The 27,486-nt window shown below is 40.2% G+C and overlaps 1 protein-coding gene across 1 annotated transcript in view; it reads right to left on the minus strand.

The window, feature by feature from the left end:
* LOC107718342 (nuclear receptor corepressor 1-like) overlaps window positions 1–27,486 on the minus strand; it is a 128,275-nt gene that overhangs the window by 11,036 nt on the left and 89,753 nt on the right. The window contains exons 24-36 of the mRNA XM_016525389.1: window positions 26,386–26,550; window positions 13,527–13,684; window positions 13,259–13,379; window positions 12,985–13,080; window positions 12,686–12,771; window positions 12,427–12,595; window positions 11,969–12,088; window positions 11,752–11,832; window positions 7,919–8,145; window positions 7,081–7,411; window positions 6,712–6,942; window positions 5,365–5,565; window positions 4,435–4,618 (exon numbers count right to left, since the gene is read on the minus strand). Coding sequence (XP_016380875.1) covers window positions 4,435–4,618; window positions 5,365–5,565; window positions 6,712–6,942; window positions 7,081–7,411; window positions 7,919–8,145; window positions 11,752–11,832; window positions 11,969–12,088; window positions 12,427–12,595; window positions 12,686–12,771; window positions 12,985–13,080; window positions 13,259–13,379; window positions 13,527–13,684; window positions 26,386–26,550 — 2,170 coding nt within the window. The remainder of the gene's footprint in view (window positions 1–4,434; window positions 4,619–5,364; window positions 5,566–6,711; window positions 6,943–7,080; window positions 7,412–7,918; window positions 8,146–11,751; window positions 11,833–11,968; window positions 12,089–12,426; window positions 12,596–12,685; window positions 12,772–12,984; window positions 13,081–13,258; window positions 13,380–13,526; window positions 13,685–26,385; window positions 26,551–27,486) is intronic.

A 27,486-nucleotide genomic window follows, 5' to 3' on the forward strand; every position in this document is an offset into this window, starting at 1 on the left:
AAAGTGTTTACGTATTCTACACTCATGGCGCGCACACACATTAGGATAGGTTAGACGCCTGCCTCCGTTGCGAGTCCCTATCAAGCACTTTACCGATTCAACTACTCTCTTCTTCTCCTCCTGCCTAGCTCTTTGGCCCGCATCACTCACCGCAGATCAAGCCTGTTCTTGATAACGCTGCTGTGAAAACGTGTGAAAAGCCGACGAGGAAGAAGTTGGGGTGATGCAATCTTTATATCGGCGGAGCAAAATACTTAATCGCTCTGTCTATACTGCATTGTGATTGGATGGTTTACTCTGTCAATACAGGAGACAAACCAATGGGCCACTGGCTGCTCGCTGTCCCTGCGTGATGATCCTCGGCAAAAACAAAAAACATTCTGTCGGCCCCTTAAGTGCGTCGGCCCACCGGGAAAATGCCCGGTATGCCCGATTACCAATCCAGCCCTGGTCGTCACATGCGGTTGCCGCAATCCCGCCCGCCGCGTTGTTCTCAAGCCCACCAGCCGCCGCTCACTCAAGCCGGCCTCCGCTCACTCAAGGCCTCCGTGTGTGACGCTGTGTGTTTCGTTGTGAAAGCAAAACTACTTTGTTTGGCCTTCCAAAAGAGTACACGACTAGAAATCAGTGGTTAAGTTGTATTTACAACACTGTTCCAGAACAGTTCAACCCAAATATTCCGATGTGTCCAGCACATTTTATGGAGGACTGTTTCCTGATCCTGGGAGAGTAGACTACAATGCCGGCTGTTCTGACTCAACGACTGTAAGTACGTTTTCATATTTAAAGGATTTGCCACTGACGATTCAAACGCGAGTTTTGAGCAGTGTAGAGTAGCGCTTGTTGTTTGTCATTTCTCCGATCACAAATGCACACATGGTTTTATGTTGAGTAGACTACAATGCCGGCTGTTCTGACTCACAGACTGTAAGTACGTTTTCATTTAAACTAAAGGATTTGCCACTGATGATTCTAACGTGAGTTTTGAGCAGTGTAGAGTAGCGCTTGTTGTTTGTCATTTCTCCGATCACAAATGCAGACATGGTTTTATGTTTGCGCGATGCAACGCAACGCGTAAAAAGACAGTATAAGTCATTATAATCCATAATTATGTCCCTACTGGATGCAACGAATGCCTCGTTTGTAATGGGTTTTCATGTTTTTGTCTCGTCGCTCCGGCCGGACAGGGCATCACAATTATGGTAAGGGGCGTAACATTTCCGTCACGCGCTTGAGGCATTCGGCCAATCACAATGCATTGGATAGCTGGCCAATCAGAGCACACCTCGCTTTTTCAGACCGATGAGCTTTGTAAAAATCAACGCGTTTCAGAAAGGCGGGGCATAGAGGAGAAACAATAATATACAGTATGTGGAAAATAATGTGTTTTTTGAACCTTAAACCGCATAAACACATTTCATTTCACCAAATACACAAAATAATGTTCTTTTTAGCAACATCATATGACCCCTTTAAGAAATAACCAACTGTGTTTACCAGAATACTTGCCGAGACAGTTAGTTTGAGATAATTTTGTGTGTATGTGTATGTTTTCACGCAAGGATATGCGAAAGAGTAATCAATTCTGTGCGCACAGAAAACTCTGCACGAGTGTTGAATTGAATTTTCTTCAGAATTTTTTTGTGCTTTAATGGTTTAAAATGCTTGAATATTAAAATTGGCAAGACTTAGAAACGTGCAAATGATCAATTACAGTCCATTTCACCCCTACAAGAGAGTGAACAACAAAAATCAAGGAATTAATTTTATTTCACTATTCAAGATAGATTTTGGTAGCCCGACTGGAAGCCACAATAGCCCTGGGGCACCAGGATAGTGATTCTTTGAGAGCCCTGAAGACATTCTCTTTAATACACATTAGCATGTATTAATACTCCTTTTGTTGCATGCCAGCTTTTCAGGATGGAGAAACCTGAACTGAAAAACTGACATGATCCTGCCCTTAAAGGTGCATTCCATTCAGTTTGGTGCCAATTTAAAACTTTTTATACAATTATGAAATAAATTGTGTTTTTGTGAAGAGTCATCTAAATGGTGAACACTCACAAGAGATTAGGACTACTCATCATAGATTTCTAGAAAAAGTGTTTTAATCACATGTAATTACATTTCGCCATGTTAAAATGTGTTTCACTGAACCGTCAAGAGAGAATCCTCACGCTTATTGGCTGCTGCCTCTATAGATAGTACACTAGGAGCGTAGTTTTGTTTGGTGAAGCGAAGAGCAAAAATTAATCAATGGACTATGTAGACACTTATTATTACAATGCTTTACCAGCGGACACAATGGAAGAATCAGTACCTGTAGAGCCAAACAAGCAGAAAAGCTCTTAAGCCAAAAAGACTGACAAAGACAAAAAACGAGCGTAAACATCGGTACAGCATACACAAGGTGAAAATTTGGGCATCACTACTCAGGTCTGTCATCCAATCTTAAACCTCCGTAACCTCTGAAATTACGGTTGCTTGTTTAAGATCAGCAAGAGAGCTGCCTTTTTCTGTGGTGGAAGCGCTAGCAAAAGTGGTTTGGGCACCAGCACTTTGACGGTTGAAAAGGGGTGCAAAGCAAAATATCAAATTAAACCTGAATTATTCTTGAGAGAAAACAGGTATTTTTTATGTACTGTATGCATTCCTGTACAAGATTCAAACCATATGTAAAGACAGCACATGGAATGATTCTAAAAGATCAGCATAGTTACTGGTGTTATAGTACAACACCGACACAAAACCCATGAAACACAGTTCTAAAAGCATATTCACACAGAGAGCGAATATATCTAGCAACATCATCTTTTTGCAATTCACTTCATGCCATAATTCCCCTCTCGGTTTGAATAGACGTTTAGAAAGTCAAGGTTTACTCACCTCCAGATCACCTGCACTCCCAAGACGAACTTTAAATATGACACTACTGAGTAGGGCTGGGTATCGAGTTCGATACTTCTTAGGCACCGACCGAATTGCCTCGATACCATCGAGTATCGAAAAACGTCTCGTCGTTCGGTACCAAATTTCGATACGGTATCGAAGTCAAGGTATCGGTATCGATATCGAAAAATTTTGAACGATACCCAGCCCTACTACTGAGCCAAGGCCAGTATTTGCCAATATTATGTTTGAGATGCACACATAAGTGGGCAGTAAAAACAGGATCTCAGGGTAGGGGTAGGGACGTACTTGCAGCTGCTTTTTTAATTACGACTTATATCCTGCATCTACATACATCTTTAGGTTCAATCTCACGCAGACAGAGATTGATACCAGCAGCTCTCTTTATTCTTTATAATTGTCAATAAGATCAATCTAATCCCTCAAAATGGTACTTTATGTCTGTCAGCATATACAGAATTCAGCAGGAAGCCTGCTAAATCCATAAACAAATCTGAACAGATTGTGCTTCTTGACTGATTCACTAAAATAATTATTTGTTTGTGAATTTGACTAAACTAGAGCTGCATGTTCAGTTTTGCTAATAGCCAGTGAAAACAAAGAATATAAAGTTGAGGTCTTCAGAGTCAAAAACGAGACTCGAGCAGGTTTGGGTCTAACACTTAATTGAGTGCCTCAGCCATGGGCCGGGTTGATATTAGTAGCCTCGGGTTCCAGGTAATTGTAAATAATTGTCCTGAAGATTTCCGTATTAATATTAACATAAATTTCCTTGTTATTTGATGTGTAACAAAGATTATGAGTGGTTTATTTACTTGGATTTGTGGAAAAACAGTGCACTGTTGCCTAAATAAAGCAACAAAAATTAAAGCATAACTGTATATCTTTAGTATTTTCTGACTTCCACAAAGTGTTACTAAGGCTACATTATTTGGCAACATGGGTCCAAACTTCTAAAGTAAACGCTGCAAAAAAGGATTGGAGAATGAATTTCATCTACAAACAAAGTAGGAAGATGGGCCTACTTTTAAATCTACACATGCTGGGGGTTTCTAATTTGTTGTTTCTGATTTCGTATTTGGCTCCAAAAAAAAAAAAAAAAAAAAACCCCCGGGGCAGACCCTAGTCTAACTTAAACTGTCTCAAGACAGGTTTTTCTTTTTTTTTTAAATTAATTAATGCACATCTGGTTGGGGTAGGAAGTGATTCGGTTCGGGTGCAGATTTTAGGACCAAAGAAGACCTCTAGTATAAAGATGTGTTCTTTTTTTTTGTATTATTACACTATCAATCACCACAATCAATTCAGACTAGCTAATAAATCAGGTGAAATGTAATTCCTTTTGCCATGATACTGTAGATTTAGTAGCAGCGCATTGCTACCATAGCGGAGCAGAAAACGGCTGAAGTTAGGTTAAGGTGGAAGAAAGCGCCTTGCTTAAAACAGCAAAACTAATCTCAGAGCAGCAGGGAAGAGCGAATTTCTAAAGCACCACCACCAGGACTTGAAGGGGAAGTTCAGGTGTTGGATAGGAGAGGAGGGGTGGGATCCTCACCTGGAGATATGGAGGCAGGGTTGAATGCCCTAGCAGGGAAAGGGGTCTGAGGTCCAGGGATGTAGGTGATGCATTCCAGGGAGGGGGAACCTGTCCCCCCGGGGTGAGGTAACAGGATGGTAGGTGGCATCTGGGCTAGATCAATTATTCCTTTTACAGACAGAAGCAAAGGGCCAGAGGGTGAGCATCCACAACCAATCAGCTTCAACTTTAAAGAGCCAACACCCTCTACTAATCTTCTAGAAACATCTAATGACTAACAGACTGGAGGAAGAATTTAAGAAATTAGCTCATTAGCTAATTGAAAGAGTTCAATTACAAAAAATAACAAGATACCAGGGCTGAAAGCTAGTTTCCACTAAGCTATGTTTTTTCATTAAGCAAAGAAAAATTAGAACTAGAAATATGGAGCAATGTAGATTGGAGATGTAGACAGCAGGACCTGCTAAAGGTCTAAGGTCAAACTCCTTCAGATTGAAACTGCAGTATTACTATTAAACTTTCCATGATTTTTTTTTTTTGGCAAAATAATGTCTCATCAGACCCAGGTCAACTTTTAACAGGTAACCTTTTTCCTGTAGATGTTACAATAGGGTGCAGAGTGAACATACATTACCAGAAAAACAAAAAATGTGGGCCTCTTGACAGACAGGTCTAGTGGATGTCTAAGAAACAGCCCCAGCCCTGGATTTAACAACTGTTTTGAACTCAATAAATTTAATGTGCAATTACAATTTGCTTGAGGGTCATTTGCTTCTGATGGTCTGGAAAAGGTTGCCACTAGTTCACACAAACACCATATCTACAGACTACATTCTTCCTTTGATACTTTCATTCAGTTTCAAACACACACACACACACACACACACACACACTAAGACAATTATGCCCCTTACCCCTAGCTGGTGGGTATGGGATGGCAATTGACGGTTCACGTGGTGACAGTCCCCTTGTGACATCAGGGCGCGGTATGACCTGCATCTGCTGCGAGGTGATGTAATCGTTCAGAATGGTTTGCCGAGTGTTCTCCATGGTGTACAGCTGGTAAGTGTTGGGGTAACCAGTCGGCGATGGTTGCCGTGGGAACATGTACGCTGCTGAGATATACAAAGGACAACAAGGACGAGAGGTGAAAAGACAGCTGTTCTAGTCTTGACTTCAATGTGGAGAGTTGAGCAGGAAATGCTATTATCTAATGCATGAGAGCAGGTTGAAAAACCAAAACATGATGTTTACCAATGAGATAGGAGTAGTGCTTTTATGAGAGAACCATTACTCAAAAGGTCAGTCAATTTTGTGTGTGACGCGTCAAGCAAGAACTGTTTGTCCTGCTTGTCAGTTTGTAGGAAGCATGGTTTCAGAACAGAACTAATTCATAATTCACTAATTTTCCATTCCTAAGCAAAGCGTAGCCACTACCCATGTGCTCTGAGCCTGATTAAGTAATGTAACAAGGGGTCAGATTTACAAAACTACTGTTTTTTCTTTTCTAATATAGTAAAAAAAGACAATGTTCTGTATAGAGCCTTTTTAAAATCAGCAAGAAATGAAAATGTATCCTAGCTATTTTGTAAATGCATCTTATTGGTCTTATCGTGAATGATTCATCCAAGTTCCATATTTAAACTTTTTTTGACCTCATAATTTTTCATTAAAATGCCATTACTAGCTCTTCCAGTGAAATGATGATTCTCCAATCATTAAGTCTGCTTAAATTCTATCCATTTCTTATAACTAACTGAAAGACGGATAGAACAAAGCTCCGTTCTACATTTTTTCCCTTTTTCAATAATCCACTTCAATTAAATGTGTCAAAATTCAAAAGAAATGATCTGTTGGTAATTTTGTTGCATTGCGACTAAGAGTTTTATCTATCTTAACGCTTCTTGCAGAAAAAAGGGGGGAAAAAGTTCTTAAAAAGCGTTAAAGCATCAAGACAATGTCACACTTGTCTTAAAATACAAAATGTAAGATGTTCAATTAATTTATTGGGTTGTTTCAATATTAAGTATTACAATATTATAATATATATTACTACAGAATTTTTTTACAAAATATAAAATACTTTTATAATCGCACACATGTGATTTTATTCTAAAGAATAAAATTTTCTAAAGAATAAAGTTTTTTTTTTTAAAGAACTACATTATTATGATCGTAATTAATCCTAAGAACTTAATTTGTTCTTAAGAAGATTTTCATAAATCTGGCCCCTGCAAAGATTCCATAATGCCTTAAATTACCTGGGTCCAGGACTCTGTGGTGAAAAGCGAGGCCGGGGTCCAGGTGTGGTGGTAGGTGAGTCCGGTACACATCTCCAGGTACTACAGGTCTATGGTGGGGGTCAAACGGGCTGTGAGAACCAAGAGGTTCACCCCCGGACACAGGTGACTTGGCGGGAACACTGTCCCTCTGGGTTGGAGTCAGTGTGCTCTTCCTCTCATGAGAAGCTGGCTTACCTGTTGCTATAATTCCTATTTGAGAAAATAAAATCAGTACAATGACCTGTACAACTGACTGCTAGATGTAAGCTAAGGATCATTGCTTAATTGTTATAAGAACAACTATCTGGGGGCAATTAAGAGAGAAAACGAGAGATGCCGCATTCATACCGTCTTGCCCTCGTAGCAGAGGTGATCCTCTGGATATGGAGGTGCCGGTGTACGTAGGGGTTCTGCGTGCATTGCTGTCCTCATACATGCCTGGACTGAGCTGAGATTTTCCCGCTTCTGTGTGTGTGGAGCGCAGGACAGAGGTGGAGTTTACTACAGAGGTGTGCCGGACACGTTCAGACACCTTTGCATCCTCATACTTGGCCCTCTCACGCTCAGCTGCCTCAATGGCAGAGTGTGAGATCTTCACTGGGCTCGTGATCAGAGATTTAACATTGTGCTTGATGGCTGATGGGTTCACAGTACTGCTCTCGTACTTTAGAGAAATACCCTGCAGAGATGCACATTGAGAAAATGAGGAGATGGAAAGATAAAACTGTACTCTTAAGGCATCTTCCATTTGACTGATCTGAACGTGATTTGAATGTTCTTCATTAAAGGGGTCATATGATGCGATTTCAAGTTTTCCTTTCTCTTTGGAGTGTTACAAGCTGATTGTGCATAGATAAGATCCCTGAAGTTGCAAAGACTAAAGTCTCAAAACCAAAGAGATATTCTTTATCAAAGTTAAGACTCTGCCTGTCAGCTGGCCAATCAGAGCAGACTGCTCTTGTCGGAAGGAGGGACTTTGTAGAAAACGAAGCGTTTGAGAGAGGCGGGGCATATAGGACTTACAATAATGTACAGTATTTGAAAAATAATGTGTTTTTTGAACATTAAAGCATGTCAACATATTCTGTTACACCAAATACACAAAATAATGATCTTTAAAAAAGCATCATATGACCCCTTTAATACATTTCAGTGTGGGAAACAGTAACAACCTCGAATCATGTACCTGAGTAATGGATCCTTCCAGAACAGGAGTTTTACGACTATCTTGAGTCCCCTTACAGGGAATCTCGTGAATTGAGCGGCCCATCTCCTTTATGGTGTTCACCCCCTCGTATGGTTTACCCTTCGTAATGCCTCCCTCAAAAGAGTGTATGGGTGGACTTTCCATCTTGATCTGTTTACCATATTTGGAGGCCTCATCATAGACTTCAGCAGAGGCTCTTGGTGTTCCTGAAACATGGGAAAGAAGATTAAGCATGATGTAGAAATTCACATACATTTTTGTGAAAAATGAGTAAAGCAAACACGTAAGTAGGACCTGTATTATTATTTGAAATGATTTACAATTAATTATACTAATACATACTAATCAACTGGAGTCGAAATCAACTAGTCTTTAAAGGGGTCATGAACTGAGAAATCAAAATTCCTTTGATGTTTTGACATACAGTGGTGTGAAAAAGTGTTGGCCCCCTTCCTGATTTCTTATTTTTTTGCATGTTTGTCACACTTTAATGTTTCAGATCATCAAACTAATTTAAATATTAGTCAAAGATAACACAAGTAAACACAACATGCAGTTTTTAAATGAAGGTTTTTATTATTAAGGGAAAACAAAATCCAAAACTACATGACCCTGTGTGAAGAAGTGTTTGCCCCCCTCTTAAAACTGTGGTTTATCACACTTGAGTTCAATTTCTCTAGCCACACCCAGGCCTGATTACTGCCACACCTGGTCGCAATCAAGAAATCTCTTAAATAGGAACTGCCTGACAAAGTGAAGTAGACGACGAGGGCGCTTGGTGACACTAGGGTGTGACTGGAGCAGAGATGGAAGGAAGTGACGTAGGATCAGGAAGTGAGCTGGACATAGAGGATGAATGTAGTGGCGGGGAGAAAGGAGGTAAAAATGGAAATTGGAACATAGTAGAAAATCGGAAAAGGAAAAAAAAATGGAATCAACTTTCTGGTTCGGAAAGTGAAAGGGAAAGACAACAGGAGAAAAGGAAAAAGGAAGAGTTTAAGGTAATGATACATTTCTTGTCCGATAATATGAATGCATTGAACCCACTGAAAATAACTAAAGCGATCAAAGAAGAGATCGGGAAAATCGAACATGCGAAAATGTTACGGAATGGAAAGTTGCTACTTTTTTGTAAAGATAGCAGACAACAAAAACAGGTACTAGGCTTAAAGACATTAGCAGGGAAAAAAATTTCGTGTACACTGTTGGAAGAGAAGAAATGGATGAAGGGAGTAATAACAGGGGTCCCAACAGATGTATCAGAAGACACAATCAAGAGAAGTTTATCAGGAGCAAAAGTGGTAGGGGTCAAACGTCTGAAATATGTTAGAGATAAAGAAAAGCTGGATAGCTTATCTGTAATGGTGCAGTTTGATGAGGAAAGATTACCAGAAAGAGTATTCTTTGGGTTTATAAGCTATGCTGTTAGACAGTATGTTCCTCCTCCGCTTAGATGCTATAAATGTCAAAAGTACGGGCATGTGGCAGCTGTTTGTAAGGGAAAACAACATTGTGCGAGGTGTAGTGGAGAACATGAATATGGAAAATGTGGACAGGGTGTAAAACCCAAATGTTGCAATTGTGGAGGTGATCACAGTGCTGGCTATGGTGGATGTCAAGTAAGAAAAGAAGCAATGAAAATTCAAAGTGTCAAGGTTTCGGAAGGGTTAACATATGCTGAAGCAATAAAAAGGGTTAAGGTGTACTATAAAAACATCCTGTAAGTTTCAGAACTCAAAACTTATTTAATCAAAACTTGTTAATCTAAAAACAGCTTATATTGAAGCCAATATGCCAAAACGACAGGTTGGGAAATGTGCACTTTATGACGTAATAGTATGGCTAAACACCGCCTCCGCAGAAGAAGATCAACACCTGCGTCTACATCACTGACTGTGTAACCCCGCCCACCGATACGATCATGTAGTGTATAACGAGAGGCAAATGCAGGTCTACACAGAAATCAAACAATAAAGATACTCCAAAGAAAACAATACGCTGTGCAGTGCCAAGTTGTGGAAAAACAGTCTTTGCATTGCCTTCCCAACATTAGGAAAGAGTGGATGAACTTTTTTTTTAATGAAGTTCCAGACCGTGTCAGTAAGAACTTGGGTCCTTTGTTCACTTCATTTTACAGTGGATTAGTTTACAAACAAAGCACAATTTGATGCAGGATTTTCAGAAAGATTGAAACTAAAAGACGATACTGTGCCGACTATATTGTATCCGACAGTAATATTGCACCACACAAGTGTGAGTAACTGTTTTTATTATGTGGTCACTATTGCTTTGTCTGTTATTACAGATCGTTTGATATGAACTGAGTATTTATGTGTTTTGAACTTAAATCACAGCAGCGTCCATCTACAATCTGCCACGCCTTTACAAACAGAGTGTTCCGATGAGGGGGTCAAAACAGGACAGAAAATAGCCTATTACTTCTAAATTATGATGTGTTTTGATGTAAAAATATTGATAAAATTATAAGTGGACCTCAGAGAGCAATACAAAATAAAAAACAAAGGCAGTTCATGACCCCTTTAAAGTGGAAGTGAAGCAGTCAGTCAAGTTTACATTATTTAGTAAACTGATTTCCACTTTAATTAAAAAAATATAAACACAATTAATGTAGCCATTTTAAAGAAAAAAAGGATGTTTTGTTATAGGTTTTGGAGTAAGGATGCTGCCATCTTGCAATACCACAGCGTGTGACGTCACGGGGTTGGTTTGCTCCGTTGCCCAGTGAAATAATATAAGCATTTCTTTACTTTTTGAACATGCTTGTTTTGAAATGGAGGAAGACAAACTTGAAAGGACTGCTGAGCCAATAATAAGTGCAATTGCTTATGCATTTGAGCCAATATGGCGAGGGGGCCGAGCAGTAATACAGTTATGGGTGGAAGAAGTAGTGAACCTGCTGGTTTAGGGTGAAGAGCAGGTCAGAAACAATAAGTGTTTACGTGGATACTCGTCAAAACAGCCATTCTGGCAATTCTGTGTGCATTTGCTGACATAACAATAAGATGCGACATGAACAATACTGTATGAACCGTTGTTTGATTGTTTACATTGCGTTATGTAAACAATGTTTGGGATACTTAGTGAACTTAGTGATGTAGACAGTTTGATGTTGGATATTCATCCAAATTATGGTGAAAACCAAAAATGTAATTTAATTAACTTAAAAAAAACAAAAAAAACCTTGCTACATGTACTGCGTTAAGCTAACTGAGACTTGTTATAGCACTTGCATATCATTGCTCTCTTGTTAATTTTGATTGCTTCCATTGTCCTCATTTGTAAGTCGCTTTGGATAAAAGTGTCTGCTAAATGACTAAATGTAAATGTAATTAAAATTGTTTGGATAGCAGAAGAAATGGCACAGACAATGGATTTAGTAAATAGGAAATATAGTGATGCAGTGCCTATATTATTTAAAATGCCTGCAATAGACCTGTATCTACTAGAAGTGGAAAAATCAAATAGTGGTGCAATTAATGAAGTAAATCATTATATTGAACGGTTATACTATGACAATGTACAAATTTATACAGATGGATCAGTTATAGCACTTGCATATCATTGCTCTCTTGTTAATTTTGATTGCTTCCATTGTCCTCATTTGTAAGTCGCTTTGGATAAAAGTGTCTGCTAAATGACTAAATGTAAATGTAATTAAAGTGGAAATCAGTTTACTAAATAGTGTAAACTTGACTGACTGCTTTACTTCCACTTCAACTATATATTTTTGTAAAATCATTACATATTTTCAGAATGGAAGTAAGGAAGTGAGGTGGAAGCATTCACATTACCTTGCATGATGGATCCTGAGAGTATGGAGCGATCCTTAGACTCATGAGGACTTTCTCTTGGTAATGCTCTGCTGATCAAACCTGACAAAAAAAACAAAAACAAAAAAAAAACACAAGGAAAATGTCTTGAGAAAGATTCTCTATTGGCAAATATTTGATGCTTCAAATCTTTTGTGTTCTTTCTCTGAGAAGGAGAAAGCACAAAAACATGACTAACCTTCATAAGGTGCCGTCTCACGTGTTGGGTGTCCACGGGACCCCTCCATGATGTCATATGTGCGCTTGAGATCGTGCCCCATTCGTGGGCTTCTAGTGCCCTCTCTAGGGTTCTTAATGGCTGTGGGAACATAAAGTGAGATATATTATTGTAATAAAATGAACAAAAAATATCAGTAGAACATATCAAAAAGACTCCTGGTAAGCTCTGGCTGTGGCGCTCCATAAAAACAGAAACTGCTCTTGTTGCACAGCTAACAAACATGACATTTAGCCCATAAAATGAAGCACTTCACCATCTGACTCCACTTGTGCTGTACCATGACTAGAGCCGGGAAATATAGCAAAAAATGATCACTCTATAACTATAATTTTAGTAACTATAATTGTTCTATTCAATATCACTGAGTTATATAGTGGTCATAAGCACACCAGACAGAAAGCAGTTCTGGCTCTGACCATCAAAAGAGAGAATGTGTCCGCTTTTGCCTTCATAGATAACATGAGCTTTAGAATGAGCATCAGCTCGGCTCTTCTCCGGGCCGCTCAGGTCCTCTGTGGCCAGTTTAGCAATAGTGCCTTTCAACAGATCCGCTGCTACATTGGACTGAGCCAGGGCAGGAGTGCCCTAGAAAGAGAACGAGCGAGAGTGAGAAATATTACACAAGTATAAATGAAAATTACTCAAAAACAACACAAAGGCCTATAATGAAGATACCGGAGTAATGGAGCCTCCTCTGAAAGTCAAGCCCTCTGAGCCTTTTCCAGGTGGCCCTCTCATATCCGGAATCTGTATGGGTCCTACTAGCAGCAAAGGAGAGGAAGAAAAACATTGTTTGGTTTGTGATTGAATGGTAAGACCATTGGTTCTTAATCCTGGTCCTGGGGACCCCATGCTCTGCACAAGAGTGGGGGATCCCCAGGATCAGGATTAAGAGCCACTGGGTAAGACTATTTACTTTTGTGGATTAATTCTTGATTTTTATTCATTTTATTGTATATTTTAAGTCATCTCACCTCTGACCACTCCCTCATACTGAGCTCTGGATAAAAGACCCTCCGCCTGAGTGCTCTGTCCACGTGGAGAACACTCCTCCTGCTTAATATATGACACTAAACACACACAAACACAATTAGGTATTTAGATTACACATTTCATGGACCGCATGAGGTATTCATCTTCTTAACTTCATAACGAAACTCAGCCACAAAAGCCATGGCTGAGTGTAGTTAAGCTGAGCTTGATGGCAGGATAAAGATATATTTATACTCTCAAATCTCTCTTGCTCACCAGGTTTGGCAGGGTCCTGCTGTCTTGGCAAGCCAAGCGAGATCGACCCTCCTGTGGTCTTGACTACCTCCGGTACGTACACAGCGTGCGTTTGAGAAGGAAGGTATGTTCCTGGCGTTCCCTGCAGGGAACAGGAAGGAAGACACGAATCAGAGTGGAATACCAGGAAAACCCGATCCCCTGCCTTGATCCCATTACATGTAGGAAGTATTTAAACTTAGCAGAAGCACCACGAGTCTAAAATATCAATCAACAGCATTTCTCTTACCTGTGAAATGGAGCCCCCCTGAATGAAGGAGGGCTTGTCGGTGGGTTTGGAGTGAATGAGGGGCGGAGGAGACGGAATGTTGGACGACCTGTGACGGGGAAATGCCATGCGAACATCTGAAAGAGTCTGCATTGCCTGGTTTGGTGCCGGCTGAAGAACTGTGGGAATAAAAGGATAAGAGGAATTAAAGCTGCAAGCAGCGATGAACGGGCCCTCGCACCCGGGCTCACCGCCAGCGGGCGGCTTTAGTAAAACAGTCAACGGCGAGCAATATGGATTTAAAGTGGTCAATATAGGAGGAATATGTCAAAGTCATTTATATGTGGCAATCTTCCTGCTGCCAGCTGGTGGCGCTATGACTGTAATCGAATATGAGTATGTAGATGTCTTCAGGAGAGATGAAAAGAGGTGGGCAAATAGAATCACTCTTTATCCTTGCACAGTTGACAAAAGTTTTTCCCTCTAAAGCCCAAAGTATCCGTGTATACTCTGTACACTATGCTTGCACCTGTGCCTTGAATTTTTTTGTACACAATGGGGCAAACACTGGCCCAGCCCGCAGTTTCACAGTCGAAAAAGAAATGAATGAGACGGAACAACAACAACAGTTCACAGTTCATTTATAACAGTTCATTCAGGGGAACAGTATATTTATAACAGTTCTATTAGGGGAACCTATTAAGGCTTTAATTTTTAATGTAGATGTGGCCGTCACAAGCTGTCAAATGTGGCTTTTCCCATTTTAGTGGAAATTACATACAAAATAATGCTGTGTTTAAGGTCACTTCAGTATTATACTAATAAATAGTTATGTTCCTGACTTCTGATTGGTCAATACATTGTTAAAAAGCAAACAAAAATCCACAACACCGTAACAACTATGACATCAGACTCTGACTCCACTGCAGATCTCTCATATCATATTGTTAGTGGCTGTATCTGGAAGGACACAACTTTATGAAATTTCTTAACAGAATAATAATAATAAAAAAAAAACACTAAGGAGGATACAAATGTTAAAATCAACAAGACACTCAAGGCCGTTCTATATTTTAAATCTGCACTAAGCATTGTGCCTAACAACGACCTTTAGTCATTACTTTACACAATACAGAACGGCCTCTCAGATTCACTGCTCAAAACTTCTGACCTACTACACAACCTACCAAACTTCTGCAGGACCTGCAAATGACTTTCATAAAACTGCCCAGCTTATAAAACCAAGACCAAAAAAAACAACAACCTTTTTTAAAAAAAGTGCAAAATAAAAAGCTATTTAAAAGAAAGCTGACCCAAATGCAGAGCTTCAAATGAAACCCTGTGAATAAAGCCTGACAAAGACACAGACCTGAGTCTAATCCGAAGCTCTTAGCATGGGAGGAATGAAGTCTTCCTCCGCCGCTGCTCACCCATGACTCACAGCCCTACTAGAAGCACTTCTTCTCTTTTCACACAGCCCAGCCTCTCACTCAACTCTTTTGAAATATTGAGTCATGAACCCTCCTGTCTCCTGCGGCGTAAACAGCATGAGTCTAGAGATGAGATCAGGTGGTCTCTGCAGTTCCTTAGTGCAGGGTGTGATGTTCTCACAAACGTAATAGCTTATCTGTTGTAATCATGTGATTCAGGACTATTCTTATGCACAAATAAAAACATACAGGTCTAACGGTACAGAAGTCAGTAGAGTTACATTGTTCAAGCATGGTTCAACCTCACGTTCAGATACTATATAATGCCTGTATAAAGGCTGGCCACATGATTTACTGGGGAATGCAGAGGAGAAGTGAAAGATTACAAACATGATAGGGACAGGCATTTTTTTTCTTCAAAAATGTTGTATTTGAGTATTTGGGATCATAAACAACAAATATTCCTTTATTTAAATAGCGTTTAACGAGAAAGACATTTTTTAATAGTCAAGCTTTTGTCACCATGTCTGAACAAGCTTATGATTAGGCATTAAAAAAAACAATGTTCTACAACAACATTACGTTATATCTCAAGGTTTTCTTTTAGTTGAAAACGTGTAAACTATATATATATATATAGTTTACACATTTTTGAATGTTATATTTACTTTAATATATAATAATATATTTGAATATATATATACAGTGGTGTGAAAAAGTGTTGGCCCCCTTCCTGATTTCTTATTTTTTTACATGTTTGTCACACTTTAATGTTTCAGATCATCAAACAAATTTAAATATTAGTCAAAGATAACACAAGTGAACACAACATGCAGTTTTTAAATGAAGGTTTTTATTATTAAGGGAAAACAAAACCCAAAACTACATGGCCCTGTGTGAAAAAGTGTCAGAAGAACTTTGCCTGCTGAATATTAAAAACAAATGAACTAACAAAAAATCTTGATCGCCATGTCTGCCATGCAAATCAACTGTTCCTGCTCATTCCCAGACAGGATCTCTTCTCTCCACTTTCCCTAATTGCAGATTCAATTATTAGATTTGTCAGTATTAATATTTTTATGCTTAGATTGGTTTTGGGGGATCAAACTGTAACACCGTGTGTCCCAACCACACACGATGCGATAAAAAGTATCTTTTCCTTGCAGTTTTTGTTAGGGGTGCGCCGATCCGATATTCAGTATCGGTATCGCTCTGATACTGGCATTTTCTGTTGGATCGGGGTATCGGTCAGATGAGACCGATCCAAATCCGATATAGTGCGTATACTATTCTGTGTTATTATTAAGCCCCACGAAAGCCACAAAAACATTATAAAGCACCATAAAGTTTCCGTGCACTATATTTCAAGTGTTCTGAAGCTTTTCCATAGTTTAATGTGGTTTATGCAATGGTTTTGCATAAAAGGAATGTATCTTGCTGGAGTTTCGTGCTGTTTCTAAATCATGTAAATTTCTACCGGATATCTGGTTAGATCACAAGACTGGAGTAGAGAGCACTATGAATTGTTTGTCACGAGCACAGTAACTGAAATTTAAAACTGTTAAATGAAAAGACTCAATAAACTAATGCACATATTTAATACACTACGCATCAATATTATTCATTAACCTAGTTTATAATAGTATTTTTGTCATAGATTTTGATTATATTTTTTTGTTTGTTATTTTTTCTTTATAATGAAGCTGTCTATATTTAGTAGATTGTGTGTAACATACAAAAGAGTGATGATCGACCTACACATTGAGGTATAGAAATTCTACACTCATTTAAAAAAAACTGCGCTGGTATCGGATTGATATCGGTATTGGCAGATACTCAGAATTTTTGGTATCAGATCGTATCGGTTCTGAAAAAGTGGTATCGAGCCATCCCTAGTTTTTGTCCTAACCACCCGCGACAGCGACACGTGACAATAAGCGACATGGGATTCTATTTTAGGAACGGTTTTTATTTTCTGCGACGTCGCGGCAGGAACAACATACAAAATATGACAGTGATAATCAGGTAATGATTATGTGCTTTATTCAATGTTAAAAGTGTCTAATGTGAGTTTGAATATCGTCAAGAAAGGAGGCAGACGATGACTCTTTCTTTAGTTTAATAACGAAAACAATAAAAGAACAGAGGTCCAGATACACAAGTGCTTCTTGTTAGCGTCCTTACGTTACGTGCTATTTTTTCTTAAAAAGGCTTCCCTTAAAGACACATACACAATACTCTGACACCTCCCCCTTTTAAGAATTTGCTATAAGTGTCACGGTTTGTCAAGGGAGGCACAAACGCAGAATGAACAGGGGAAACAGAGTTTAACAAAATGGGAACACAAGAGGACGAGGCAGGAAGACAGTCCACACAATAGGCCAGAGCACACGACAGGAGAACAGGCAGGTAGGGGATGGGGTAGCTCCTGACTCAGAGGCAAAAGGAGACTAGGTAGCTCCTCAAGGAACCACAGGCTAGGCCTAGAAGATGGTAACACATGAAGCACAAAAATGCCTGACAGGTCAGAAGACTCTTCACATCGACCAGGGAGGACTCAGGAAGCAGGGCAGGAACCAACTCGACAAACACACAGACAAGGCAACAGGGGAGACAAGAGATAAACACAGATCAAAAGAAAGAACTTGCAAAACAATGACTAGGGAGGATAAACAAGAAATAAAACAATGGGGAAAAAAGTAATAAAATAAGTTCTAGAAATATTTAATTGAGACTTATGAAAACAAAGAGGATGACAAAAGGGAAAAAGCTGAGAATAAATGACAAGAACTAATCAAAAGGTTAAGAACTAAAAAATTAAGAACTAAACCACAAGACTAGAACTAGGCTATTAACTAAACTCGGGAACAAATAAAAACTAGAATTTAACAGGAGGGAAAAAACAAAACCAGACTGGATGCAAAACACTGAAAGGCAAACTCCAACAAGACACAAGCAAGGAGAATGCACATGAAGCTCACACAAAACGAACCAGCAAAGACCAGAGGGAAATGAAAGAAAGGAGAATGCACATGAAGCTCACACAAAACGAACCAGCAAAGACCAGAGGGAAATGAGCACAATATAAAGGGATCAGAGCACACGAGGATCAGGTGAACACAATTGGACAAACAAGGACTAAACAAGGGGGTGTGGTGATTGAAAATGAGGCGGCAGGACAAGAGGAGCACATGGTCAACACAAACAAAGACACAGCCATGTGCTCAGGCACAAAATAAACAAAGATACATTAAACAAAGACAGGACAGACAAGACTGTCAGGGCAGGATCCTGACAATTACCTTTTATGTTACTGGATACATTTGTTCAAAACATTACAATGAACATATATTTACTCTAAATACATTAGTACAAGACTGTGTTTTAAAGATTCAACTTAAGCTCTCTTAAACCATCACATGTTCCCTAATTTACAGAATTTAACTGCATGCTGACTTACTAGTCGTAATGTTTCTTACATTTACTAACATTTTATTCACTTTCACTTTAATTTACTGACTAACCTTGACATTGAACAGTCTGTTAACCACAATTCTTACACTACTTTTAAGACATAATGTATTACAAATTAAGTTTCTCAACTGGTTTACTCACTCTACCAGACCTTGTTACCCTCCATCCTTCACTAGTCTGTGTAGGCATTGAGTCATTTGTTCGAAGAGTGTCCTCATCACACTTTGTTTCTGAGTGCCCTATTGTTTCGGTATCAGCACTGCTCTCAGAGGGACTAAGTTGTAAGTGACGGCGGTTTCGCCTTTTCATTCCCCCTTCCGGGCTACTGATCATGTAGGAGGGCTCCGTTGCACTTTGTCTCACTACCATCGCTGGCGTCCTCCACCGTTTTTCCTCATCCAGCTTAACAAGGACTGAATCTCCTGGCCTCAGCGGAGGTAAGTTTCTCACTCCATGCCTTCTATTAAAATAGAATGCGTGTTGTTGCTTAGCAGCAGCATCTCGTCTCCGTATCAGTCTCTGATTCGGCCACTTCGGACTGAGGTTGCGGTCCAGAGTTGGTAATGTATTTCTGAGTCTCCATCCCATCAAAAGCTCTGCTGGGCTCACTCCAGTTGACGCATGTGGGGTCGTTCTGTAGCTTAGCAATGCTAATACTGGGTCTTTTTGCCATAGGATGGCTTTTGCTGACTGGACTGCACGTTCTGCATGCCCATTGCTTGAGGGGTGATGTGGGCTTGATGTTACATGCACAAAATCAAACTCACGGCTAAATGACTGGAATGTTTCGCTCGTGAATTGAGGACCATTATCCGAAACGACTACTTCTGGGATGCCGAATCGTGCGAATGTTGCTTTGAGCTTGATGACGACTTGTTCAGCTGTGGTGTTCGATAAGTGTAGGATTTCCAAGAATCTGGAATAATAGTCCGAGAGTACAATGTAGTTTTTCCCTTTGTACTCACATAAATCTACCCCCAGGCACTGCCATGGTCTATCAGGTAAGGGAGTTGGACTCAGAGGTTCTTTTCTCTGTGCTTTCCTGTGTTCGCAGCAGAATTCACACTTTTCAATTATCTGTTTTAGTTCAGAGGATAGTCCTGGCCACCATATGGATGTCTGTGCTCTCTCCCTACATTTGGTCAAGCCCAGGTGTCCTTCATGTATTCGTTCGATAATTTCTCCTCGAAGAGACTCTGGTATGATGATACGGTTTCCTCTAACAAGCAAGCCGTCAGTCTCAGACAATTCACTCTTGAATGCATGGAAGTCTCTTACCAAGGGGTGTACATCTCGAACATGCTCAGGCCATCCGATTGTAATTAAGTGCTTCACTCTGCAATTTCTCATCTTGTTGCGTTTGCATCGCAAATTTCTTTTATTTTCCCTTTTGAAGCGGGCAGGCTTTCAACGATTGCGTTGACATAGAAGCTGACGTCCACTTCGGTGGTGCTGTCCACAGTGCTGCTTTGTGGGCTTCGCGATAAGGTACCTGCTACAACAAGTGTTTTACCTGGAGCATACTCAGCTGTCACATTGAATCTCATTAGTCTAAATAAAAGTCTTTGGCATCTGATCGGTACATTGTCCAAATCTTTACAGTTTATCAAAGGAACCAGCGGCTTGTGGTCTGTAATGAGTTTGAAATGCCCCATTCCACTCAGATATTTGCTGAAATGTTCGCACGCCCAGACTCCTGCAAGACACTCTATCTCTATCTGCGCGTAATGACATTCAGCACTAGTGAGGGTTCGTGAGCAGTATGCAACAGGTTTCCAGCAGTCTCCGTGTTGTTGGAGTAGCACTCCTCCCAAGCCATAACTGCTTGCATCGGCAGATACAGTTGTTGGCTTCTCTGCATCATAAAATGACAATACTGGCGATGTCATAAGAGCTTCCTTTAGTTGTCGAAATGCTTGCTCCTGTGCTGAGTCCCAAGTCCATGCTGTTTCAGTTCTTAAGAGTTTGTATAGTGGGTCTCCCAGTGTTGCCATGTGGGATATATATTTTCCCATGTAGTTAAGCATCCCCAGCACTCTCTTAAGCTCATGTACATTCTTTGGGGCCTTAAGTTCAGCGATAGCTTTGACTTTCTCTGGGTCTGCTCGGACTCCGTTCTCGTCGACTACCTGGACCCAGGAAATGCAGCTCACTTTGTCGGATCTTACATTTGTCTTGGTTTAACCTCAGGCCGGCGAGTTCCATTGTTTCCATTACACGCTTCAGTCGCGTGTCATGTTCTTGCATGGACGCTCCATATACAATGACGTCATCCATGTACACTTGGACTCCTTCCAGGCCTGACAATAGCTCTTGCATTTCCTGCTGAAAGATCTCAGGTGCAATGCTGATGCCAAAAGGAAGTCTTTTAAAACAATACCTGGCAAATGGCGTGATGAAAGTTGTTAACCGGCTGCTCTCAGGATGCAGCGGTATCAAAAACTACTTGCAGCATCTAGCGATGTGAACACTTTTGCACCTGGTAGTTTTGCGAGAATTTCATCTGTTGTTTGCAGCATGAATCGTTCTCTTTTGATGTTTTCATTCAGTCTTTTCAGGTCTACACATATGCGAACCTGTCCGTTGGGTTTGATAACAGGCACCATAGGCGCGCACAAATCTGTTGGTTGGGTGACTCTCTCAATCACTCCACTTGCTTCCATCCTTTCACTTTCTGAAGCAGCGGCAAAGGAACTCTATGGGCAGTATTAACCGCATACGGTTCTGCTCCTTCTCTGAGTAGAATCTTAACTGGTTCAGTCTTTAGCCTTCCGTGGTCCCCAATGGTTGTATTGACCTCTTCTATTCATTTAACCAAGCCCATTTCTTTAACTGCCCTTCCACTGAGAAGATTATTCACTGTTGAACCCTTTACGACATATATGGTCAGTTCATAGTGTTTCTCTTTATGCTTTATGTGACTTCTGAATTGACCCATGCATTTTAGCTGGCCTCCTGGACTGTTAAGTGTGACATTTGCTTTGCACAGTTCTTGTTTCTTTTGTAGATTTTGGAATGTCTGTTCACTAATTATTGTCACATCCGCCCCAGTATCTATCTTAAATGCTACTGGTGTGTTTCCAATTGTCAGATTGACAGTCCATGTCTCTGTGTTTTTCCCTGTCTGTTGTACAGATCCAAGGTAAAATGAGTCTGTCTTTCTTCCCTCATGACTTCATGGACTAATTTAGTTTTGCACATGTGTTCCCAATGGCCTTTCTTGTGACATCTCCTGCATTCTGCTCCTAAGGCTGGACATTTCTCTCTGTCTTTATGTTTTGCTTTGCCACATCGGCTGCATTTGTCCTCACCGTTCTTTGTTTTTCCAGTTTGGCGCTCTCTGTTGTACTCAGACCTGTAGCCAGTACGCTGTTTGGGTCGCCTGCTCTCTTGAACGCTGCATGTTGGATCCCCCTGCTGGCTGACCTGGTGAGTAACTTCCTCAGCTTGTCTTACCATTTGTACCGCGACATCCAGAGTGATATCTTTAATTAGTTGTAATCTTTTTGACAGGTCCTTGTCTCTAATTCCTACAACTAATCTGTCTCTGATGTTCTCATTTCTGTTAGCACCGAAATCACAGTTTTCTGACAACTCGTACACTCAGCTTTTTCCCCTGGTCTTTGGGTTCGCTGGTGAAACTGTGCACTCTCGTGTATAACGTTGGTCTGCGGCACGAAATAGTCATCGTACTTCTTCAAAACTGTCTCGAAATCGTCTTCTTTCTCTCTTTCATTGAAAGCGAATGATTTGTAAATATTTCTGCCTCGATTCCCATCGCGTAAATCAATGTACTCACTTGGACGGTCCCATCCTCTTCTGTGAGCTTGGCAGCCGTTCTGTATCTCACGAAACGCTGCTGCCATGACGGCCATTCTCTTGGCTTGTCGAATGTAAAGTTGTCCGGCGGTTTGAAAAGTGGCATTTTTGGGCAGGTAGTTCTCTTTTTACGTTGCCACTTCTGACACCATGTCAAGAAAGGAGGCAGACGATGACTCTTTCTTTAGTTTAATAACGAAAACAATAAAAGAACAGAGGTCCAGATACACAAGTGTTTCTTGTTGGCGTGCTTACGTTACTTGCTTTTTTTCTAGTACCCCAGGCTTCCTTTAAAGACACTTACACAATACTCTGACAAATATTATTTTGCGTTATCTTTATAGCCATATAGTAATAGCAGCAATAGATATTTTACCTCAGATCTTGAAAATAAATTAAAGCAAACTTGTACGTTAAAACTGTGAACAGTTTTTGCTGTCACATCATATCTTCACTGGAGGCAACAAAGCATTGCAAATCATTTGAACGTTGTGTCAGTACGTTATAAATAGAAAGAGTCAGCAGTTTACTGTTGGGGATTTGTCGTGTTGTGCCGCATCCAAGACAGCATCACTGATTATAACGAGTTCTTGTATTTTATTGCGTTGCGCCACTCGCGTCCGGTGTAGACACGATGTAAGTTAATGTAGCTTTCTGATGCTGCGTTTGAATTTTCATGCCACATTATTTGAAATTAGCTCAGGCCAAATTTTTTTCTCTCACGGGCCGGATGTGGCCCGCAGACCGCCTATTGAGGAACCCTGCTCTACACTGTGAATCACTCACAGTGGTAACTCCTCCCCTCCTCTGAAATCCTGAAACTTTATAGGATAACGCCAGTACAATAAACTGGACAATTGTCGATAATTATGCAAATCGCATGCAAACACTGACAAGCCTGTGGGCAGCATATAATGCGGTGAGGGCGACAATCGCCTCAGAATCTTCTCCACGCTGAGGCGACGTTCTCTGAGTCTGACTGCGTGCACTGCACTGACTTGCCGGTGCGTGTTTTGAGGACTCGGAGGACGCCTTACGACGGCGAGGCCCACTGCCGTCAGCGAGCTGCTGTTGGGCCCTCCCCTCCCTCGGGCGATGGTGACGACTCGGACCGGGGCAGTCGTCTTCTGCCGTCGCCCCTTTCGCCAGTCCTTTTCACTAACGAGAGCCTTGGCCCCTAGGTCCCGTTCTTCCCAATTGTCCACGAGCAGGTGGTGAAGCTGTGGTCTGCACCCCAGTCGGCGCGCATCCATTCTTCCACTCAGGCCATGTTCTCCTACATAAACGGGACGGAGGCCCACGACTATGAGCACATGCCCTCCGTCGAGGAGACCGTCACCGCACATCTGTGCCCTTCCTGGGCCACGCTTGCCGCAGAACTCAGCCTGCCTTGCAGATTGACCGCCCACCTCGCTGACAAGGCTAACACCTAAGTGGGCGAAGCTGCATCTGCGTTGCACACGATGGCGCTGCTGCAGGTCTTTCAAGCTAAGCTCCTGCAGCCCCTGGACAGCAGCGACGGACTTCACACTGATGACGACAAAGTGCTCAGCTCAAGCCATCGGTCGTTCAATGGGCTTCATGATAGTCTTTCACAGGCAAGGCATACCAGTACTTAGTTTTCCCATTCGGGCTGGCTTTAGCCCCACACACATTCTCGAAGTGCATAAATGCAGCGCTTTCCCCTCTCAGAGCGAGCGGTATGCGCATTCTAAACCATCTGGACGATTGTCTGATTTTGGCCCATTCACGAGATATGCTTATCAGTCATAAGGACGCGCTGCTTCGCCATCTGGAGTCCCTAGAGCTACATGAGAATATGCAGAAGAGCATGTTCACCCCGAGTCAAGTCTATAACTGGGTGTGTGTTTTGACTTGGTGGAGATGCGAGTCCGCCTCTCTCAAGAGCGCAAAATGACTATTTCATCAGCTCTTTTTTACAAAAACAATGAATCTTACCGACCCCTAAACGTTGAAAGGTAGTGTACATTACAATTGCATGATTATAATTTTTTTTATACATACATAAAAACGTTACTGTACATTACAATTGCATGTTTTATACATTATTAAAATTTTTTAATGATGAAATAATATATTTATATACATGTAATAAAAGTAGTAATAATACATTTTTTCCCCAGGTTGTTTCCTATTCTACAGTACCAAAGTGTGATATCCCTAGTTTGTTCTGAACCTCCAAGTAAGGTAATTCCTTGCCAGTCACAACTGCATCATCAGTAGTGGTCATGATATTGATGTAGCATGCATGTAGGACACAGAGAGAAAGTTTTGTTGACCAGGTCAATAACGCAAACATCAATCATTCCACTCAAACTGGGTCCTCACAGCAGAGGTCACCGAAGACCAAAGTCTCATGCCAAAGTTCATTATAAACCTGATCATCACAAAACAAATAAACCTGCAGGAGCGACATTATTTTTTCTCTCCCTGACAGAAACATCCAGTGTAAGTGCTTGTCTCCATGAGAACAGTTTCCAGGTTGAAAGGGTAGGGATGACAAGGGAACTAGGGCCGATACTCAATTTCTGTATTGGCTCTGATACTGCCATTTACTGAAGGATCGGGTATTGGTCAGACGAGACCGATCCAAATCCGATATTGTGCGTATACTATTGTGTTATTGTTGAGCCCCAAGAAACATACAAAAACATTATAAAGCACCATAAAGTTTTCGTCTACTATATTCAAAGAGTTCCATAGTTTAAAGTTAGGTTCAGATGAATATTTAAGTCGTTAAATTCAAGTTTGCATAAACTCTTCTCTCTGCTGCGGCTGTCTGTCATCCTCCAACATTCAAACTGCGTATCGCGTTTGGTTATGACAGTCAAGACAATAACATTCTATCCAAGATGTCCCTATAATTATACTTGATCTGTAGATAAAGATCAATGGTTTTGCATAAATGGACTTTATCTTGCTGGAGTTTAGTGCTGTTTCTAAATCATGTTACTTTCTACCGGCTGTCTGTTAGATCACAACACTGGAGTAGAGAGCATTGAAATTTAAAACTGTTAAAAGAAAAGGCTCAATAAACTGTTGTACAGACATAATACACTACGCATCAATGTCTCTTCGGACTGCGCGCTGTGACTCTGTGTTGCTTCAAGTGCATCATTCTGTGCACGGGATGCGCATAAGAGCTTTGTGCCGCTCTGTATTGGAACCTTTGATATTATAATACTTTTGCGCAATGAAAGATTATTAATAGTCTTTCTTGTTCTGTCCTATCTATCATATGCTGCTGCCTCATTACTGTGCTATACATTTAAAAGAAATCTCTTTCAATTTTATAGTATATATTTATATATAAATATATTTACTTGTTTTTCATGAATGTATTTTACAACAATACAAAGAGCAATGTTTAACATTTTACCAGATTTAGTTCTACACTTAAAATTCACTTTTATTTTTTCCCCACTAAATAATGTTTTTTCACTAAATTGTTTAGATTTATAAAATTATTGTGCACTCATGGTCTTTTCTAGAGTAACTTTTGCTGCTGAATTATCCACTAACCTAGTTTATAATAGTATTTTTGTCATTGATTATGATTATTTTTTCATTTATTTTTCTTTAAAATTAAGTTGTCTATAGTTAGTAGAACGTGTTTAACACACAAAAGAGTGATGATCCAAAGTGACTTCCAACAATGCAAGCAATTTTATCATAAGAGCCAACAATATTTGAATCTTACAAGTACAAGATAGATTAGTACACAATCCAGAGCAGATATAAAATCCAGAAAGATAGATAAAGAAGTTAATTATTTATTTTTTTTAAAGGAAATGCCTTTTTTCTAATTGTAAATTAAAAAATCAAATAAATAATAAAATAAATGCAGCTTTTGTGAGCATAAAAGAAGAAGAAAAAAATCTTGCTGATTGAGATAAACACTGTTAGAAGATGTTTTCATTAGCAGACCTTTAGGTAGAGTTTTTTTTACTGTCTTTGATTTAATTGCTCATGTTGCTTACATTAGTGAGGGTCAGACTATAGTTCTTACACTCCATTTTACTCTCAATCAGTGAGTGTTGCTGAGTGTTCATTTTGGTGCCCAATCCTGCCTGAAAAAAAACAAGCAGCAGGTTTCTAAAAATTGTGCCTGGATGCAGGGTGTACAGACTGCTTACCTGGAGGTACACTGTAGTGGGTGGCGTTATTGGCGTCGGGCTGGGGTGAGGCTTTGCTAGGCTCCCGAGGAGAGAGTCTGTACGGAGAGTCTGGTCTGCCTGCTCCACCATGAGATTCCTGCTCCATCAGCTTCAGGTCATACGGCATGTAAGCGAACAGCTTACCTGGGGACAGGACAGAGAAGAAAGTCTATCAGATACTCAGACATCAAGCAGACAGACAAAGACACAAAACAATGTCAATCGCACTTTCTAAAAGTGCCCTCTCTCTAGTAGCGATCAAGAAAACTTCTTATTCAAACCATACAGACTCATCATGCATTAATCACAGGAATAGATATAAAAAGGTTAATTCAGTGCTATCACTGTAAATGCACTGACAAGAGAAATGTCAAGGCTTTTTAGAGCTACAGTCTGCCGGTCTATAAGGACGAGGTCAAGCAAAACTTGGTGTTTCTAATGGATATCACTACAAGAGTGTGACCTAGGGCTGTGCGATTTGGGGGAAAATATCAAATTGCGATTTTTTTGACAGATATTGCGATTGCGATTTTAAATTTGCAAAGTCAAGCTTCAGCTCAATATTGTCAATAATGTGCAGCACAGTATGGGTATCATTACCCTGCTGAAAAAAACAATAGAAACCATCACAGAAATTCTTATAGTTTCCATTAAACCAATACAAAATTCCTTTTTGTTTTGGGCATTATTCCAATAGGAATGCCATCTGCCAGATTACATCCCACCAATAGAATCCATCAAATAGACACCACTATAGTTTACATTAAAACCAAAATACAATTCCCATTATAACCCTGAAATCCATAAATTTTTTTGTGTTTTAGGAGGGGTTCTATTGTTGTTGTTTTTCAGCAGGCAAGATTATAATGGTATAACTACTTTTACAGAATTAACTTAATTACTGAATTTCACAGAAAATATTTGTTTATTTTTTATAAATAAAGAACTGTATTTCTTAAGTCAATTATTAAAGTATTACATATGTTACATGCTGATTTATTCATTTTAAGTATTTGGGATTTTAAGAACAAGTGGAAAATGTGCTGAATGTTTCATTTCATCCAAGTGAAATCAGCAAAC

Source organism: Sinocyclocheilus rhinocerous, unplaced genomic scaffold (genome assembly GCF_001515625.1).
Source record: "Sinocyclocheilus rhinocerous isolate Xijiao unplaced genomic scaffold, SAMN03320098_v1.1 scaffold1565, whole genome shotgun sequence".
Lineage (NCBI taxonomy): Eukaryota > Metazoa > Chordata > Actinopteri > Cypriniformes > Cyprinidae > Sinocyclocheilus > Sinocyclocheilus rhinocerous.